At 43.6% G+C, this 20057-nt stretch overlaps 1 protein-coding gene across 1 annotated transcript in view; it reads right to left on the reverse strand.

The window, feature by feature from the left end:
• Window positions 1–523: 523 nt before the first annotated feature.
• Window positions 524–20057, reverse strand: part of ANKRD33B (ankyrin repeat domain 33B) — a gene marked incomplete at both ends in the record, with an annotated part of 212292 nt that continues 192758 nt past the window's right edge. The window contains 2 exons of the mRNA XM_082258932.1: window positions 524–1365; window positions 9456–9596. Coding sequence (XP_082115058.1) covers window positions 524–1365; window positions 9456–9596 — 983 coding nt within the window. The remainder of the gene's footprint in view (window positions 1366–9455; window positions 9597–20057) is intronic.

A 20057-nucleotide genomic window follows, 5' to 3' on the forward strand; every position in this document is an offset into this window, starting at 1 on the left:
ACAATGAAGTGAGAACTCCTGAAATGCATATTTGTTTTGCGTATGTGACATAGTTGCATGACAGCAACAATTTGCATTTTCAAAAGGAGAACAGCAGAGGCAGCCCATGTATTTCTCTTATAAAAGTATTACTTGGATGTAGAGGAATAGAGGTAGACTCCAAAAGCTTATCCTGAAAAATGAACGGTTAGAGCAAATTAAAAAAGGACTAGAATACTAGCTATGTTGTTCCAGGTGTACAAATATGGCTGCAATCTCCACTCATGAAAGGTTTCCTTTGACATGGTGGTTTGCCACAAAGCTGTGCTCTATATTTTTCTGGCTTACCATTGACACAACATCCTTTACCAACTTTTTCATTGAGCACTATTTATGCATAAGTATTCCATTTATTTTGCTTTTTATGTGCAGCTGGACTTTTACTTTTCAAGAGACATAAAACGTGTGTATTTTATCAGCCAAATACACTTGTATTCATTTTCAATCATAGGTTTACAATGGTTTGATTTGCACCTAAGAATGTTTAACATGAAGTTCTTTGTCTAGCATTTTTTTTTTGCTTTTGTGCCTCTTCAAGTTTTCGAAGTGCCTCTTCTTCTGCTTTCTTTCTCTCTTCCTTTATCGCTTTATATCGCCATTTTGGAATCTGTAAGTAAGCGTTGTCATTAACACTACTGCGTCTTCTTAATTTTTCAGGTTTGTAAGTAGGTGCAGGTGCTTTACTTATCCGAACTTTTGGAATGATGTAACCTGGTCTCACACTGCTTCTTCTTAATAAATTTAGAGGTAGAAGGCTTGTTCTTCTGTTAATCAAATCAGCCCTTGGAGATACATTTACCTGGAGACTAGCTCTTCTTTCCTTTTTTTTGGGAACTACAACAACCTGAGTGTTTTTGAAAAGTTTTTCATAGGATTTTGCGTGACCTTTTTCTGAAGATTTTATGTCTTCAGCTCTTTGTTTTCCAAGAATCTCCTGTACAGTGTATCTACGTTTCCCAATACAGGGTGGGCTGCCTGGACATACTGTTCTGCAACTAATAGCAACAAAGGGGCTGCTCATACCGGTGGTAATTTTAACCATGAAATCAAGGACCCCATCTTCTTCAGGTTCACTAAAATAATTGAAGGTAAAGGCTGATTTCATACATTCTGAGATTCTCTGTGCACATGATTTGGGTTCTGCTGCTTTGGCAAGAAGCTCTTTCATCTTAGGCCATTCCATTTTAAACTGGTCACTGAATTGTTCTGCCAGTGGTCTCTCCAGCAGTTTTTGCATGAGATAGGCTGTGTCATATCTCCCTGTAAATCTTGCCCATTCTCTAGATGTATATCCCCGATTTGGATCAACTGCATGAATATCGGCACCTAAAAAAAAAATTGAATATGTGAGAGATATATACAATGATAAAGGCAAGAACGGTATATTGTAAGATGATTTCTTTAATGTTTGTTTCTGCATTTTTTAACAATAAAATTAGGAAAACAAGTTAATGAAATACTGTTAATTGGTTGCATGTTCATTACAAATTATTGCTCGTTTCACAAAAATACATTTTTATTGTTTAGAGGAAATCTGTATTGAGGACATATGGGGTCTGATATTGCTGGTCTTCTACAAAGACTAGTTGCCTGGCTGTCTCTGGTTTTTGGAGTCACTGACAAAACAAGTTTGCATATTAGAAAACCAGTGTATAGTTGGAACTCCTGATCTGCATACATGTTCCAGGTTGGTGCCTCACGACATATTAAAGCAGGACAGCCAGGGGCAAGTATTCTTAAAAGGGAAGGTCGGTTATGGCAGCCTCCACCTACTCTCAGCAACAGTTTCCTTTAAAGAAATTACTTTTTTAAAAGTAAAGACTGGGCTTATGTAAGAATCAGAATATTTAGTCTTCCAGTAATATAATTGTGCAAGGCCACTTAGACTGCTTGTGAAAGATTTATACACTGCTCAAAAAAAATTAAGAAAAATATTTTATTTAGAGTATAGCATCAAGTCTATTAAACTTCTGGCATATTGATTAGTTAAAATCAATATTTTTTTTTTTAAACTGTTAATTTTAAACTGTATTGCACGATGAACCTATCTTGTTTTGTATGAATGTGCCTGTGGAGTCTGATCACTTATGGGCCATACACACTATAGGATTTTCTGAAGACTTTTTCCTTTAGACTTACCAAAACCATATAATATGAGGTCAAACCTAAACACTTTCAATTTGTATGCAATCTGGCATGCCCTTGCACTACATAGAAAAGGTAAATCTGAAGGAAATCTAACCACAAAAGTTGGATAGTGTGTATCCAGCTTTAGGATAGAGAAGGATCCAAAAGGGAAGATAAAGGAGCACTTTAAAGCTGGAACAGCCTTTACTGCAAGCTTTTTGCTTTAACTCAGGTGAGCGTGCATTGCACCTAGAGGTGAATACCAGGTGGTTGGTCACACAATTTCACAGAATTTTTATAGAGCACTGTGGACCACATATGCACCGATGTTTCACAAACTACATTTTTTAACCATATATTGGGAGAAGATTTTTTGCTTTTTGGTTTTTGTTTATGTGTTTTTGCTTTAAGCTATTTACAACAACATTTTGCATATATAGTATAATGGCAGGAATACACAATAAGAAAATCATACGGAAATTTTTTGTTCATCGAAGGATTGGCCGATATTCTACTCGTTGATGCCCAGCAATCAATACCCGATATTGATATTATAAACAAAAAAGACTGATTGAAAAAAATTGAAAAATTCTGTCGTATTGTTTGCGAACGAATGATTTTCTATTCGTTGGTGTGAAGGTCGTCAGTAGAAAATCTATAGAATATTATCACGCATGAGCGGAAATAGTTGGCGACCCGGAAGCAGTGTTCATGAACGAAATTTTGTAAACACTAATGAAGAATTCCAAATAAACAAGGCAAAAGAAATGTCAGCAAAAATATATATACTGTTTCAATGCCAGTCCCTTCAACGAAGAGCGTAGGAAGGTTTGTGCTGGGAGGAAGGGTGTGGCTACAAGGTCACATGCACACTACATCCCTTCCACTTGTACGTGAAATGTCAACACTACGTATGAAATTGATTGCTCTTTGAAACATTTTTTTCGATTGTTAATGTTGGCGGCGATTTAGACCAACGAACGCTGTTTCGTTGGTAGGCGATCGAACGATCAGTCGATATTCGAACTGTGTATTCCTGCTATTATCTTTGCATGTTTTGGACGTTTGGAGATAATGTTAAAAAAGAAACCATAGAACTCATCAAATCAATATGGTTACATAGTTACATAGTTACATAGTAGGTGAGGTTGAATAAAGACAATAGTCCATCCAGTTCAACCTGTGTAGGTGTGTGTGGCTGTAATCATCTCACATAGCCCTGAATGTTCTGATCCTTGAGATGTACGTCTAAGAGTCTTTTGAAAGCCACCATACTTCCCGCAGAAACCATCTCTTGTGGTAGAGAATTCCACAATCTTGTAGCCCTAACAGTAAACCCCCCACGTTGCCTGAGGTTAAAACGCTTCTCCTCTAATCGCATTGTATGCCCCCGAGTCCTCATGCAATCCCTTCGACTGAACAGCTTTTTTCTAAGCTGAGATCCCCATTGAGATATTTAAAAATTGCTATCATGTGCCCCCTCAGGCGTCTCTTCTCCATGGAGAATAAATCAAGCGATTGCAGACGCTCTTCATAATTAAGGTCCTCCAATCCCCTAACTAGTTTAGTTGCCCTTCTCTGCACTCTCTCCAGCTCCAACACATCCCTTCGGAGGACTGGCGACCAGAACTGGACAGAATACCCCAGATGCGGTCGGACCAGAGTTTTATAAAGTGGAAGGATTATAGTCTTATCTCTGGAATACATACCTTTCTTTATGCATGCTAATATTCTGCCGGCTTTGTCAGCTGCCGCTTGACATTGCATGCTATTGCCTAGTCTATCCTCTACCAAGACTCCCAGATCTTTCTCCATTTTTGATTCCCCCAAGGGTTGGTGTTTACTGGATTCAGTTATCTAGCTTATTTCTTGTACAGTAATTAATGTAGTAGAGAATAATTTAGACAAATGGTAAACCATCATAGATCAAATGCAATGTTAGGTTTTCAGAAGCATAGTATTTTAATCCATCTATTGCCATTCCTGTTCAATATAAGTTGGTTAAATGATCAGCTTTTGCTGAATGGGATGTTAGAAATGTTTTTTTGATGAGCCCACTACAGCCAATTTGGGGAGCGCTGATTAGTGTACTCAGACAGCAGAGGAGTCCCTGCTGTCAGAAACAATGGCACATTGGGGATTCCTCCATCAAACTGTGCACATGGAGAATATGCTGTTTGCCCAGCTTAAGTCCCTAAATCAAGGAACAATAATAATTTTAAACATTTCTTTAATTTGGATACATTAGGGATACATAGGTTGGGATCTTTGTATCCAGATGGTCTCCATGAAAGCACTGGAACATTTTGCTAATTAATTATTGCTTAAAGGATTGTAATAATTTATCTTTATAGCTATATTTTATACAGGTCCTACTGTTTGAGAGAAATAACAATTCCCATTTTTACCCTACCTTTTGACGATGTTCATAATATATACAATACTGCGCTATATGTTTCCTGTTATCTTGTACATTTAAAGCCTTTGTAACTTGCATTAAGAGATGTTACACTAACCTGTTTAAGCAAACTATATGACTAAATAAATTCAAATCTCCGGGTATCCTTTCCTCTTATGTAATTGATATTTAATGTGATATTGATTTTAGTTCTATATTTAGAACCTTTAGAGGTCACCTGGATTATCTTGGTGCCAACACAACATAAGATAAAGTGCTCAGAGCTGCGGTACACTGTATTATGCAACTCAGCCACTTCTAAAGGTTACCACAATGTACTTTAGTGCTAAGAGAGCCAGGTTGTGTTGCAGTGATACATTTGTACCCTGTTTAGTTTTCTTTGTAGATATTTCTTCCTACTTGACGGTGTTGGTGTTTGGCCTTTCAGGCACCCAGCGCTGTCACATGGGAGCAGGTAGCATCTTTACCCTTTTGTAAGCTCCAAGTTGTAACTCTGCAGCTTGCACAGCCCTTTCCTTCTTCACTCCTGACATCTAATCAGAGTACTGGAGGATCAAAAGGAAGGTAAATATGTTCAAATGGGAAAGTTAACAATTACTGTAAGTAAATCATGTTGCTTCGCCCTGTATGGGTCCTTTTAAATCTTTTTTCCTAAGAAAGCACAAATGACAGGATACAGGGCTGTCTTTACCGCAGGGCAAAAGGGGGGGCCCAAAGCATTTGCCACTTGAGCGTGCGCTGCCCGCAAATTGGGAGTCCCATGAAAACACTACAGAGTGCACTGAGTACATCGGTGTATTCCCTTGCCGTCAGGGTGGGGGCGGGGCCAGGAGCTCCACTCCTGCTCTGACCCTGTCTGCCCCATGTAGCCTGTATGCTCGGAGCTGAGATAGAAGTAAGAATGCTGGGAGCACCGCCTCCAGACCTCTGCGAGTTCTGCCCCCAGACCTTTGAAAGCCCTGCCTCAAGACCTCTGAGAGCTCCACTCCCGGATCCCTGAGGGCCCAGCACCTGGAACTCTGGGGGCCCAGTACCTGGAACTCTAAAGGGCCCCGCACCTGGAACTCTGAAAGCACCGTGCCTGGACCTATGAGAGCGGGTGGTGAGCCTGGCTGGCTAGGTAGGTCCTTTTCCCCATGGACTGCTTGTGGAGTGTTATCCTAACCCTGACCAACAGTATAGCTGATAGTAGCAGATAAAACATTTGCGCTGAGCATGGAAAAAATGCAAATAAATAAATCAATAAAATTGTGAAAACTGTTAACTATTTGTACAGTGAATAAAAATAGCCAAATAACTGATATCAAGTATGAATGTGAAACAGCAAAATAAAAGTCCCAAATAATTAGTGACAAAACTGGTGAAATGGGATGATATTGAATGAGTAACGGTGCCCAAGTGTCTTCTTCCACCATGGTGCATCAGTCACCTAAGCATGCAGTTATGCTTACCAGATGCCGGTAAGTAAAGTGCCAAACGCATATTCACCAAATATCACATATGGATCAGCAGGACGATTCCCACAAGGGATCCGAACAGCAAGGAGACTCCGGATAGAATGCGCAGCGCCACAAACTGCCAACACACTCCAGAAACACTCCAGGCACCAGTCCGAGGTATTACCATATAAAACATAAAAGCAGCTCCATAGTGCAATATGCCTTAAACCACTTTGTTATATAAAAGAAAATGCACTCACATTCAGTAAGAAGATAATCGCTAAAAAATAAACTTGGGCACCGTTATTCATTCAATATCATCCCATTTCACCAGTTTTGTCACTAATTATTTGGGACTTTTATTTTGCTGTTTCACATTCATACTTGATATCAGTTATTTAGCTAGTTTTGTTCACTGTACAAATAGTTTACAGTTTTCACAACTTTATTGATTTATTTATTTGCCTTTTTTCACACTCAGCGCAGCTTTTTTATCTGCTACTATTTTTGGTGTTATCTCACTATAAGCTGCAGCTTGCCTTTATACTAGCGCGGTCAGTGGCGGCTGGTGCTCACAATTTTTGGGGGAGGCACAAACAGAAAAATGTAATAGGCATTGCTTTGCGGCAAAAAACGCTGTAAAAAAATGTGTGACTTTGAGGTCGCAAAAGTGTGAAAGGGGCCTTCAGTAATTAAGGTATAGTGTACCCTCTTTCAATGCAGAGAGACCAGCGTGCCCCCTTTCAATGCAGAGAGACCAGCATGCCCCCTTTCAATACACAGTGACCCCCCTTTCAATGCACAGTGACCAGCGTGCCCCCTTTCAATGCACAGTGACCAGTGTGCCCCCTTCAAAACAGTGACCAGTGTGCCCCCTTCAAAACAGTGACCAGCGTATATGCCCCCTTTCAATGCAGTGACCAGCGTACATGCCCCCTTTCAATGCACAGTGACCAGCGTACATGCCCCCTTTCAATGCAGTGACCAGCGTACATGCCCCCTTCAATGCAGAGACCAGCATACGTGCCCCCTTTCAATGCAATGACCAGCGTACATGCCCCCTTTCAATGCAGTGACCAGCATACATGCCCCCTTCAATGCAGAGACCAGCATACGTGCCCCCTTTCAATGCAGTGACCAGCGTACATGCCCCCTTCAATGCAGTGACCAGCGTACATGTCCCTTTCAATGCAGTGACCAGCGTACATGCCCCCTTTCAATGCAGTGACCAGGGTACATGCCCCCTTTCAATGTAGTGACCAGCATACATGCCCCCTTTCAATGCAGTGACCAGCGTACATGCCCCTTTCAATGCAGAGACCAGCGTACATGCCCCTTTAAATGTAGTGACCAGCGTACATGCCCCCTTCAATGCAGTGACCAGTGTACATGCCCCATTCAATGCTGCGACCAGCGTACATGCCCCCTTTCAATGTAGTGACCAGCGTACATGCCCCCTTCAATGCAGTGACCAGCGTACATGCCCCCTATCAATGTAGTGACCAGCGTATATGCCCCCTTCAACGCAGTGACCAGCGTACATGCCCCCTTTCAATGTAGTGACCAGCGTACATGCCCCTTTCAATGCAGAGACCAGCGTACATGCCCCCTTCAATGTAGTGACCATCGTACATGCCCCCTTTCAATGTAGTGACCAGTATACATGCCCCTTTCAATGTAGTGACCAGCATACATGCCCCTTTCAATGTAGTGACCAGCGTACATGCCCCTTTCAATTAGTGACCAGTGTACATGCCCCCTTCAATGTAGTAACCAGCGTACATGCCCCCTATCAATGTAGTAACCAGCGTACATGCCCCCTTTCAATGTAGCGACCAGCGTACATGCCCCTTTCAATGTAGCGACCAGCATACATGCCCCTTTCAATGCAGAGACCAGCGTGCCTGCGTGCCCCCTTCAATGCAGTGTGCTGCCCCCCCCAGACCAGTGCACTTACCTGGAGCCCTGGAGCAGTCCTGACGTCGGCCTCTCTTCAGTCCCACGGCGGCGCGTCTCCACGAGTCCTCCCGCTCCCGCCTCCTCCTCGGCCAATGGCATGGGGTTTGCCTTGCGGCCAATCAGGAAGCGCGTATCGGACGCGCACCCTGATTGGCCAGGAGGAGGATCCGTGTGACAATAGCGAATTTTCATTCGCTATTGTCACACAATAGGTGGGCTCGGGACGCACTGCTCTGCGCCCCGGGTCCACCCTTTGCATCGCCCTATTAGAGCCTCTGGCTCTAATCAGGTGATGCCAAAAAAAAAAGGCCCCATTGAACTCCATGTGTCCGGCACCCCTGCATGTAGATTAGGGGGCCAGACGCATGGATAGGGGGGGTGGCACCCCTGCGCCCCCAACGAACCGGCCGCCACTGAGTGCGGTTATAATTTTGTTACAGTATAGCTGATAGGTAACATTTTAAAATGGTTTCTTAGTTGATCACCCCTTGTACTAGATCCGCAGTCTCTTGTTATCTCCTGTACTAGATCTACAGCATCTGGTTATCTCCTGTACTACTCCACAGCCTCTGGTTATCTCCTGTACTAGATCTGCAGTCTCTGGTTATCCCCTGTACTAGATTCGTAGTCTCTGGTTATCCCCTGTACAAGATACGCAGTCTCTGGTTATCTCCTGTACTAGATCCGCTGTCTCTGGTTATCCCCTGTACTAGATCCGCTGTCTCTGGTTATCCCCTGTACTAGATCCGCTGTCTCTGATTATCCCCTGTACTAGATCCGCAGTCTCTAGTTATCCCCTGTACTAGATCCGCAGTCTCTGGTTATCCCCTGTACTAGATCCGCAGTCTCTGGTTATCTCCTGTACTAGATCCGCTGTCTCTGGTTATCCCCTGTACTAGATCCGCTGTCTCTGGTTATCCCCTGTACTAGATCCGCTGTCTCTGATTATCCCCTGTACTAGATCCGCAGTCTCTGGTTATCCCCTGTACTAGATCCGCTGTCTCTGGTTATCCCCTGTACTAGATCCGCTGTCTCTGATTATCCCCTGTACTAGATCCGCAGTCTCTGGTTATCCCCTGTACTAGATCCGCAGTCTCTGGTTATCCCCTGTACTACATACTCAGTCTCTGGCCACCTCCTGTACTAGATTAGCAGTCTCTCTGTATCCCCTGTAGTATATCTGTAGTCTCTGATCATCTCCTGTAATACATCTATCAGTGAGCAGTAATGATGTGCAGTATCATTTAGCAAACCAGTCAGTAAGCGATAATAATATACTGTGCCTCTGGCAACCAATTGCAATTGCTGCTTGATCTGCTGCAGTAAACTGATTTTGAGTCTTCCTGCTATTTGTTATATGTCTAAGAGCGGTTGGGGGCCCAAAAAAATGTTTGCCCAGGGTCCAATGAATATTAAAGACGGCCCTGACAGGATATGACATCTTATTTTGTTTAAACTTTAAATACACTTACCTGCTAACATCAATGCACGAACACAGTCTGTTCTGCCTTGCATTGAGGCTTTCATTAATGCTGTAAATCCATGGATATTTCTTTTTTCAATGTCCAAACCGGGAAAATAATTTAACAAAAAGTTTGTGATTGTTACGTGCCCTGTAAAAAAAAAAAAAAAAAAATGTAATCAACCCTGGGGAAAAATATTTTTATGATAACAATGTAAAGTGAAAGGTCAAAATTTGAAATCCTATATTCATTTCCACATTGGATTTCAATTATTTCTAGGCTGTTCCTTTTACTCTGAACTATACTGAAGTTTATAAATGTATTTTGTGAACATCACCACAAATTTACTTTTTTTAAAAATTCTTTAACACATATTCACTATGCCCTGCAAAAAGGGTTCCGCTGTGTCACAGGATTCACAGAGCCTGACTTCTGTGCTACAGAGAGAAAGAGTCTCAGGAGATGCTGGTACAGGAATCACAGCGTGCAGACAGCAAGGTACCATGGGATATATAGTCCTTAGAATTTATTATTATTATTATATAGGATTTATATAGAGCTGACAGTTTGCGCAGCGCTTTACAACTTGAGGGTAGACAGTACAAATACAATACACTTTAATACAGTAGGAATCAGAGCTTACAATCTAAGAGGGAGGGTCACAATCGGAGAGGGAGGGTCAGAAATTGAAAGTAAGCAGCAGAGGAGAAGCTGCAAATCATGCAGGGAATCCAGGAAGTTGTGGAAAGAGAACAGATGGGCAGCACTTACAACAAGGACATTTTTTAATGTAAACTTCTATTGGACTGCCAAAAAATATTGTTTGTATTGCTCTTACAATGCAATGCTAATAAAAGTGTATTCTGTGACCATAATGGGACACCTTTAAAGACTAGTACCATGTTTTGTCTAGCACTGCAATATGTTTCATTTTGAATATTTACAAATGTATTTATTTTTTGTGATGAGTAGCGATATGGCGTTTTTTTTAAATTTGTATTTTTGAAGATTGTGGTTTTGTGCTGCAATGTCATGTGAGATGTGCTGTGAGGTGCTTGCCAAGAGCAGTTGAAAGCACATAAATGGTCCCTGAGAGAAAAAATGGAGTACAGCAAAGGAGTGGAGCTGAGTAAGGTATTTTGGAAATGCTTGAAGAAAAGAGAGTTCATGGCTCGTTTTTGGTTGGGGATCGGATGGAGAGGCAAAATGGTTGCTATGACTTGTGAATGTTGGTCAGTAACCACAGGTGTCTGTTTTATTTGACAGAGTTAGGCCAAATAACAGCTCAGAGTACTACTGTTCTACTTACTGTTCTAGCAACTACTGGTCCTCAGGAAGGATGTGCTGGAACTGGAGAGAGTCCAGAGAAGGGCAACAAAAATAATTAGGGGAATGGAGGACATCAGCTATGAGGAAAGACTACAAGCACTGAACTTATTCTCTCTGGAGAAGAGACGATTGAGGGGGGATATGATATCAATGTACAAATACTGTACTGGCGACCCTAGCATAAGGAACAAACTATTCAGAGAAAGGGAATACAATAAGACACGTGGCCACTCACTAAAACTAGAGGAAAGGCGATTTAACCTTAAAGTACGTAAGGCGGTTCTTTACTGTCAGAGCAGTAAGGATGTGGAATTCTCTTCCGCAAACAGTCGTATCAGCAGGGAGCATCGATAGTTTCAAAAACCTATTAGATGGGCACCTTAAAGACCACAATATACAGGGGTATACAATGTACGGTTAACAACAAACACACACACACATCATAGGTTGAACTGGATGGACTGAAGTCTTTTTTCAACCTCACTAACTATGTTACTATGTTACTATGTTACTGCAAATAAAGCTCAACAGTAAAAAAAAAAAACTGAGAGTTAATATGGGGAGTGAACTAGTCATTGAAAGGGTATCAAAGAACTATAACAGATTAGTCACTTAACATCAATTTAACCACTTAACGTCTAGCCACGTAGACCTACGTCGGCTGACTTTGCGGGGTTATACCGGGATGATGCCTCTAGCTTTCCGTCGGTAACAAGTAACGACCGATGCGGCTCGGGAGCCGCTCGATGGTTACCCGGGGGGGCGGGAGGGGACGTCCCCCCCCCTTCCTCCGCCTCCCGTGGCTTTGCTCGGGGCTCCCATCCCACCGGGAGCCCCGAGCACCCAGCCGGCACGTCCGCCGGCTGGATGGAGTCCCGATGAATGCCGGAAACGGCATCGATCGGGTCTCCGATGACGTAACCCGGAGGCGGCGTCCATGACGTCACTTCCGGGTTACTGTGCTGCAAAAGGCGGCAGATTTGAAAATATGCAAAAATGCAGTTTTCGGCGTTTTGCATACAAGGAAGTGTAGTGGAGGGGTCGAGGGTCTTTTAGACCCTCGATCCCTCCATAAAGTGTACCTGTCACTACATATTGGTGTCACAAGGGATGTTTACATTGCTTGTGACAGCAATAAAAGTGATCAGATTTTTTTTTTTTTTAAAAAAACCTGTAATAAAGTTAAAAAAAAAGAAAAAATAAATAGAAAAAAAAAAAAAAATTTAGCCGCCCCCGTCACCGTTTGCTCGCGCACAAAAAAAAATGTATACGCAAGTCGAGCCGTGAATGAAATCGCTGTTCAAACCACACATGTGAGGTATCGCCGCGATCGCCAGAGCGTGGGCAATAATTAAAAAAAAAGAGCTACTCTAAACTGGTAACCGTTAAATAAATTTAAAGCGTCGCACATTGAGATCTCTATTGACCGTAGTTTGTCGCCATCCCACGGGGGGGCGCAATTTTAAACCGTAACATGTTGGGTATCTATATACTCGGCGTGACATCATCTTTCACAATATACAAAAAAAAATGGGCTAACTTTTCTGTTTAGTATTTTTTAAATGCAGTTAAATGTGATTTTTCAAATTTTTTCCAAAAAAATGGCGTTTTAAAGACCGCTGCGCAAATACCGCGTGACAAAAAATTTTGCAATGACCGACATTTTATTCTCCAGAGTCTTTGCTAAAAAAAATATATATATATAAGGTTTGGGGGTTTTAAGTAGTTTTCTAGCAAAAAATACTGATTTAAAATTGTAAACAAAAAGTGTCAAAAATAGGCTTAGTGGTAAAGTGGTTAAGAGATTGAGACCAAATAAGCACTGTGATGTAAAATGTAAAATGATGTAAAATGGTGTCTCTGGAGAACACTGTTATTTACACTTACTAGTAGTGTTGAGCGAACACGGACTGTATTATTTGGGTTCGTACCGGATAATTGGATTTTTGCTACCCGGACACGGACCCGAAAACTTTACTGTATGTTCGGGTTTAAAATCCATGTTCGGTAATTTTATTTCCTGTTTTTTAAGTAATGGCGCACTTTTAATGGCGGGCTTTCAACAGCCAACCAACAAGCGTTTAACTGGTGTGCCTTAAGCCATCCCAGCCATGCCTACTAATGTATTAGTAGCTGTGATTGGCCATCTGAAGCATGTGACCCATGTCTTTATAAGTTCGAGAGACACAGCTTGGTGCGTCATTCTGCTGTAGTGTAGGGAGAGAGCACACATCATACATGCTGGCTGCTGATTAGGGACAGACAGTGAAAAATTGTGCCTGAAAAGAATGCAGGGACAGGTCGGAGTGTAGGCAGGGAAAGTTATTTGAGCATTTTAGGGACAGGTTGGAGAGATTAGGCAGGGACAGAACAATCGTCCGTTAGCGATCTACATCGATTTTGCAGTGTGGGGGGTGGTGCAGTGAACAATCTTTTTGCCCTCACTTGAGCCCACTGAGGAGGAGGAGGAGGAGGAGGAGGAGGAGGGAGAAAAAATATATTTTTATCAGTCTGTTGTGTGCAGCGTTCAGCTATATTTTACTACAGATTGCTGTTCTAATCTGCTATTTAAAAATTACAAAGTTAAAGGGGAATTTTTTTTTTTTCCCTTCATAGCCTGCTTGCTGCTGAGCTGACCGTGACATAAGACACTGCTGTGTTCACATGTGCTATTGAGTGATTTTCAATTTTATATACTTTTTTCTATTCCACTATTCAATATACACCCTTTTGGGTTAAAAAAATTAAATTGTGGCATAGTCTGTACTAATCTGCTATTTAAAAATTACAAAGTTAAAGGGGAATTTTTTTTTTTTTTACCTTCATAGCCTGCTGCAGAGCTGACCGTGACATAAGACACTGCTGTGTTCACATGTGCTATTGAGTGATTTTCAATTTTATATACTTTTTTCTATTCCACTATTCAATATACACCCTTTTGGGTTAAAAAAATTAAATTGTGGCATAGTCTGTACTAATCTGCTATTTAAAAATTACAAAGTTAAAGGGGAATTTTTTTTTTTTTACCTTCATAGCCTGCTGCAGAGCTGACCGTGACATAAGACACTGCTGTGTTCACATGTGCTATTGAGTGATTTTCAATTTTATATACTTTTTTCTATTCCACTATTCAATATACACCCTTTTGGGTTAAAAAAAATTAAATTGTGGCATAGTCTGTACTAATCTGCTATTTAAAAATTACAAAGTTAAAGGGGAATTTTTTTTTTTTACCTTCATAGCCTGCTGCAGGGCTGACCGTGACACAAGACACTGCTGTGTTCACATGTGCTATTGAGTGATTTTCAATTTTATATACTTTTTTCTATTCCACTATTCAATATACACCCTTTTGGGTTAAAAAAAATTAAATTGTGGCATAGTCTGTACTAATCTGCTATTTAAAAATTACAAAGTTAAAGGGGAATTTTTTTTTTTTTCCCTTCATAGGCTGCTGCTGAGCTGACCGTGACATAAAACATAAGACACTGCTGTGTTCACGTGTGCTATTGAAAAATCACCAATATTATATCATATTTTCTATTCCGCTATTCAATCTACACCCTTTTGGGGTAAAAAAAATTAAATTGTGGCATAGTCTGTACTAATCTGCTATTTAAAAATTACAAAGTTAAAGGGGAATTTTTTTTTTTTACCTTCATAGCCTGCTGCAGGGCTGACCGTGACACAAGACACTGCTGTGTTCACATGTGCTATTGAGTGATTTTCAATTTTATATACTTTTTTCTATTCCACTATTCAATATACACCCTTTTGGGTTAAAAAAAATTAAATTGTGGCATAGTCTGTACTAATCTGCTATTTAAAAATTACAAAGTTAAAGGGGAATTTTTTTTTTTTTCCCTTCATAGGCTGCTGCTGAGCTGACCGTGACATAAAACATAAGACACTGCTGTGTTCACGTGTGCTATTGAAAAATCACCAATTTTATATCATATTTTCTATTCCGCTATTCAATCTACACCCTTTTGGGGTAAAAAAAATTAAATTGCGGCATAGTCTGTATCGGTACGTGTGGGATACACCTTCCAAATTTTTGGGGCGCATCTTCCACCGCCGAGGATTGCAGGGTGCTTCAGTTTGCCTCCTGTTCCGAACTCCTCCTACTCCTCATCCTGCCTTTAGGGTACAAAATATTGTAATCGGGGCCTAGTCTGGGTCTGTACGTGTGAGATACACCTTTTTATATCATATTTTTCTATTCCGCTATTCAATCTACACCCTTTTGGGGTAAAAAAAATTAAATTGCGGCATAGTCTGTATCGGTACGTGTGAGATACACCTTCCAAATTTTTGGAGCGCATCTTCCACCGCCGAGAATTGCAGGATGCTTCAGTTTGCCTCCTGTTCCGAACTCCTCCTACTCCTCATCCTGCCTTTAGGGTACAAAAAATTGTAATCGGGGCCTAGTCTGGGTCCGTACGTGTGAGATACACCTTTTTATATCATATTTTCTATTCCGCTATTCAGTCTACACCCTTTGGGGTAAAAAGAATTAAATTGCGGCATAGTCTGTATCGGTACGTGTGAGATACACCTTCCACATTTTTGGGGCGCATCTTCCACCGCCGAGGATTGCAGGGTGCTTCATTTTGCCTCCTGTTCCGAACTCCTCCTACTCCTCATCCTGCCTTTAGGGTACAAAATATTGTAATCGGGGCCTAGTCTGGGTCTGTACGTGTGAGATACACCTTTTTATATCATAATTTCTATTCCACTATTCAATCTACACCCTTTTGGGGTAAAAAAAATTAAATTGCGGCGTAGTCTGTATCGGTACGTGTGAGATACCCCTTCCAAATTTTTGGGGCGCATCTTCCACCGCCGAGGATTGCTGGGTGCTTCAGTTTGCCTCCTGTTCCGAACTCCTCCTACTCCTCATCCTGCCTTTAGGGTACAAAAAAATTGTAATCGGGGCCTAGTCTGGGTCTGTACGTGTGAGATAGATACACCTTTTGATATCATATTTTCTATTCCGCTATTCAATCTACACCCTTTGGGGTAAAAAGAATTAAATTGCGGCATAGTCTGTATCGGTACGTGTGAGATACACCTTCAAAATTTTTGGGGCGCATCTTCCACCGCCGAGGAATTCAGGGTGCTTCAGTTTACCTCCTGTTCTGAACTCCTCCTACTCCTCATCCTCATCCTGCCTTTAGGGTACAAAAAATTGTAATCGGGGCCTAGTCTGTGTTTGTACGTGTGAGATACACCGTTTTATAAAATTTTTCTATTCCGCTATTCAATATACACCCTTTTGGAGTGAAAAAAATTAAATTACGGCATAGTCTGTATCGGTACGTGTGAGATACACCTTTTACATTTGTTTGGCGCATCTCCTTCCACCGCCGAGGATTGCAGGGCGCTTCAGTTTGCCTCCTGTTTCGAACTCCTCCTACTCCTCTTCCTCATCCTCATCCTCCCTTTAGGGTACAAAAAATTGTAATCGGGGCCTAGTCTGTGTTTGTACGTGTGAGATACACCGTTTTATAAATTTTTTTCTATTCTGCTATTCAATATACACCCATTTGGAGTGTAAAAAATTTAATTACGGCATAGTCTGTATCGGTACGTGTGAGATACACCTTTTTAATTTGTTTGGCGCATCTCCTTCCCCCGCCAAGGATTGCAGGGCGCTTCAGTTTGCCTCCTGTTCCGAATTCCTCCTACTCCTCTTCCTCATCCTCCCTTTAGGGTACAAAAAATTGTAATCTGGGCCTAGTCTGTGTTTGTACGTGTGAGATACACCGTTTTATATTCCTTTTTTTTTCCCGCTATTCAATATACACCCTTTTGGGGTGAAAAAAATTAAATTGCAGCATACTTTGCATATTTGACTGTGAGATACACCCGTTGTATTTGTATACTGTTTTTCTATTCCGCTATTTAATAAACACCCTTTTGGGGTAAAAAAAAATTAAATTGCGGCATAGTTTGCATATTTGACTGTGAGATACACCCGTGCGATACTGTTGTTGTTTTGTTCCGCTATTCAATAAACACCTTTCTAGGGCAAGATCATAAATTACAGAAATATGAGGAGACCGTCAAATAGGGGCCGTGGCCTGGGTCGTGGTGCTGCTGGTAGAGCTCCTGTTGCAAGGAGAGGACATGGTCGATCTGTGCCAGCTACACGCACATGTGAAACACCTTCCTCAAGTGTGAGTAGGCGACAGAACCTGCAGCAGTATTTGGTAGGGCATCATGCGCCTCTACAAGTGTTGAGGCCAGAACAAGTAGAGGTGATAGTAGATTGGTTTGCTGCTGACAGTGCCTCCAGTTCCTTCACATTGTCTCCCACCCAGTCTACTGCAGAAAGGTCAGAGTTGGCACCTGCAGCCGATGTCCAACCGTCTTTTACCTCACCCCCTTGCAAATCAGGCAAGCAGTCTGAGCCCCAAGTCATGCAGCAGTCTCTTCTTCTTTTTGATGACTCTGTCAGCGGGGTTTCCCAGGGCCATCCACCTAGCCCTGCCCCAGAAGTGGAAGAGAGTGAGTGCAGCGATGCCCAACCACTTATTTCTCAAGATGAGTACATGGAAGGACCATCGCAGCACGTCTCCGATGATGACGAAACGCAGGTGCCAACTGCTGTGGCAATCAGAATTGTGGAGACCGACAAGGAGGGCAGGGGTGAAGACTGGGTGGAAGATGATGTGGAGGACGATGAGTTCCTCGACCCCACATGGAATGAAGGTCATGCAGGTGACCTGAGTAGTTTGGAGGAAGAGGCGGTGGTCGCACAGAGCCACCAGCACAGCAGAAGAGGGAGCAGGGTGCAGAAGCGGAGTGGCCGTGCCCTAGACACTACGCCTGCTACTGCCCAATGCAGCAAGGGACCGAGCGCACCAAAGCCAGCTCAAGGGAGTTCTCTAGCGTGGAAGTTCTTCAGAAAATGTGCTGATGACAGGACACGAGTGGTTTGCACCCTGTGCAATCAGAGCCTGAAGCGAGGCATAAACCTTCTCAACCTGAGCACAACCTGCATGATCAGGCATCTAAGTGCAAAGCACGAGCTGCAGTGGAGTAGACACCTTCAAAACCAAGAAAGGTCTCTGGCTCCTCCTGCTTCCTCTTCTGCTGCAGTCTCGGCCTCTTCATCCACCTCTGTAGTGATACGGGCACCTGCCACCCCGCAAACAGACGATCTGTCAGCAACACCACCACCTGGTCCCGTGGAAGCGTTCAGCTTTCCATCTCCCAAACACTTCAGAGGAAGAGGAAGTACCCCCCTACCCACCCGCGATCCCTGGCCCTGAATGCCAGCATTTCAAAATTCTTGGCCTTTGAAATGCTGTCATTCTGTCTGGTGGAAACGCACAGTTTTAAAAGCCTTATGTCGGTGGCTGTCCCACAGTACGTCGTGCCCAGCCGCCACTACTTTTCCAGGCAACCCATCCCTTCCCTGCACAACCAAGTGGGGGAAAAAATCAGGTGTGCACTGCGCAACGCCATCTGTGCCAAGGTCCACCTAACTACCGATACGTGGACCAGTAAGCACAGTCAGGGGCGTTATATCTCCCTAACGGCACACTGGGTAAATGCAGCGGCGGATGGGCCTGAGGCGGATAGCAAGTTGGCGCATGTCCTTCCACCACCGAGGATTGCAGGGCGCTTCAGTTTGCCTTCTGTTCCTAACTCCTCCTACTCCGCTTCCTCATCCTCTACCGCCTCCTCATCCGGTCAGCGTAACACCTTCACCACCAACTTCAGCACAGCCAGGGGTAAACGACAGCAGGCAGTTTTAAAACTTGCCTGTTTGGGGGAAAAACCACACACCGCACAGGAGTTGTTGAGGAGCATGGAACAGCAGACAAATGAGTGGTTGCTGCCAGCGAGCCTCAAGCCCGGCCTGGTGGTGTGCGATAACGGGCGAAATCTCATAGCAGCTCTGGGCCTAGCCGGTTTGACGCACATCCCTTGCCTGGTGCATGTGCTGAATTTGGTGGTGCAGAGGTTCCTTAAAAATTACCCCGATATGTCAGAGCTGCTGCAGAAAGTGCGGGCCGTCTGTGCGCACTTTCGGCGTTCTCACCCTGCTGCTGCTCGCCTGTCAGCGATGCAGCGTAACTTTGGCCTTCCCGCTCACCGCCTCATATGTGACGAGCCCACAAGGTGGAACTCCACCTTGCACATGCTGGAAAGACTGTGCGAGCAGCAGCAGGCCATAGTGGAGTTTCAGCTGCAGCACGCACGTGTGAGTCGCTCTGCGGAACAGAACCACTTCACCACCAATAACTGGGCCTCCATGCGAGACCTGTGTGCCTTGTTGCGCTGTTTTGAGTACTCCACCAACATGGCCAGTGCCGATGACGCCGTTGTCAGCTTAACTATCCCACTTCTATGCCTCCTTCAAAAAACGATTCGGGCGATGATGGAAGAGGATGTGGCACAGGATGAGGAGGAGGAGGAGGATGAAGAGGTAACATTTCCAAGGCTTTCAGGGCAGTCATTCGCAAGTGGCTCAGAGGGTGGGTTCCTGCACACACAAACGCCAGGTACACAATTGTCCAGCAGGGGCACAGTTCTGGAGGATGAGGAGGATGAGGAGGAGGAGATGGAGGAGGAGATGGAACCATGTTCACAGCAGGGTGGCACCCAAGCCAGCTCATGGCCATCACTGGTGCGTGGCTGGGGGGATACAGAGGACACAGACGATACACCTCCCACAGAGGACAGCCTTTCGTTGCCTCTGGGCAGCCTGGCACACATGAGCGATTACATGCTGCAGTGTCTCCACAACGACCTCCGAGTTGCCTACATTCTAACTTGTGCTGATTGCTGGGTGGCCACGCTGCTGGATCCCCGTTACAAGGACAACGTACCTTCCTTAATTCACTCACTGGAGCGCGATCGCAAGATGCGCGAGTACAAGTGCACGCTGGTAGACGCGATGCTGCTGGCATTCCCACCTGACAGCGGGGCCACAGTGGAAGCACAAGGCCAAGGCAGAGGAGGAAGAGGTCGCCAGCGCAACCAGGGCACCGCCAGCACCTCAGAAGGCAGGGTTAGCATGGCCAAAATGTCAGCACGCCACAACAAACAGCAGCACCAGCAGCTCACATGGAACGTCTTAGCAGGAGGCAGCATTTCACCAACATGGTGGAGCAGTATGTGTGCACACGCCTACATGTAGTGAATGACGGGTCTGCCCCCTTCAACTTCTGGGTCTCCAAATTGGGCACATGGCCTGAGCTTGCCCTTTACGCCTTGGAGGTGCTGGCGTGCCCTGCAGCCAGTGTATTATCTGAACGTGTATTT

The sequence above is a fragment of the Pelophylax lessonae genome (assembly GCF_965119305.1).
Source record: "Pelophylax lessonae genome assembly, chromosome: 5".
Lineage (NCBI taxonomy): Eukaryota > Metazoa > Chordata > Amphibia > Anura > Ranidae > Pelophylax > Pelophylax lessonae.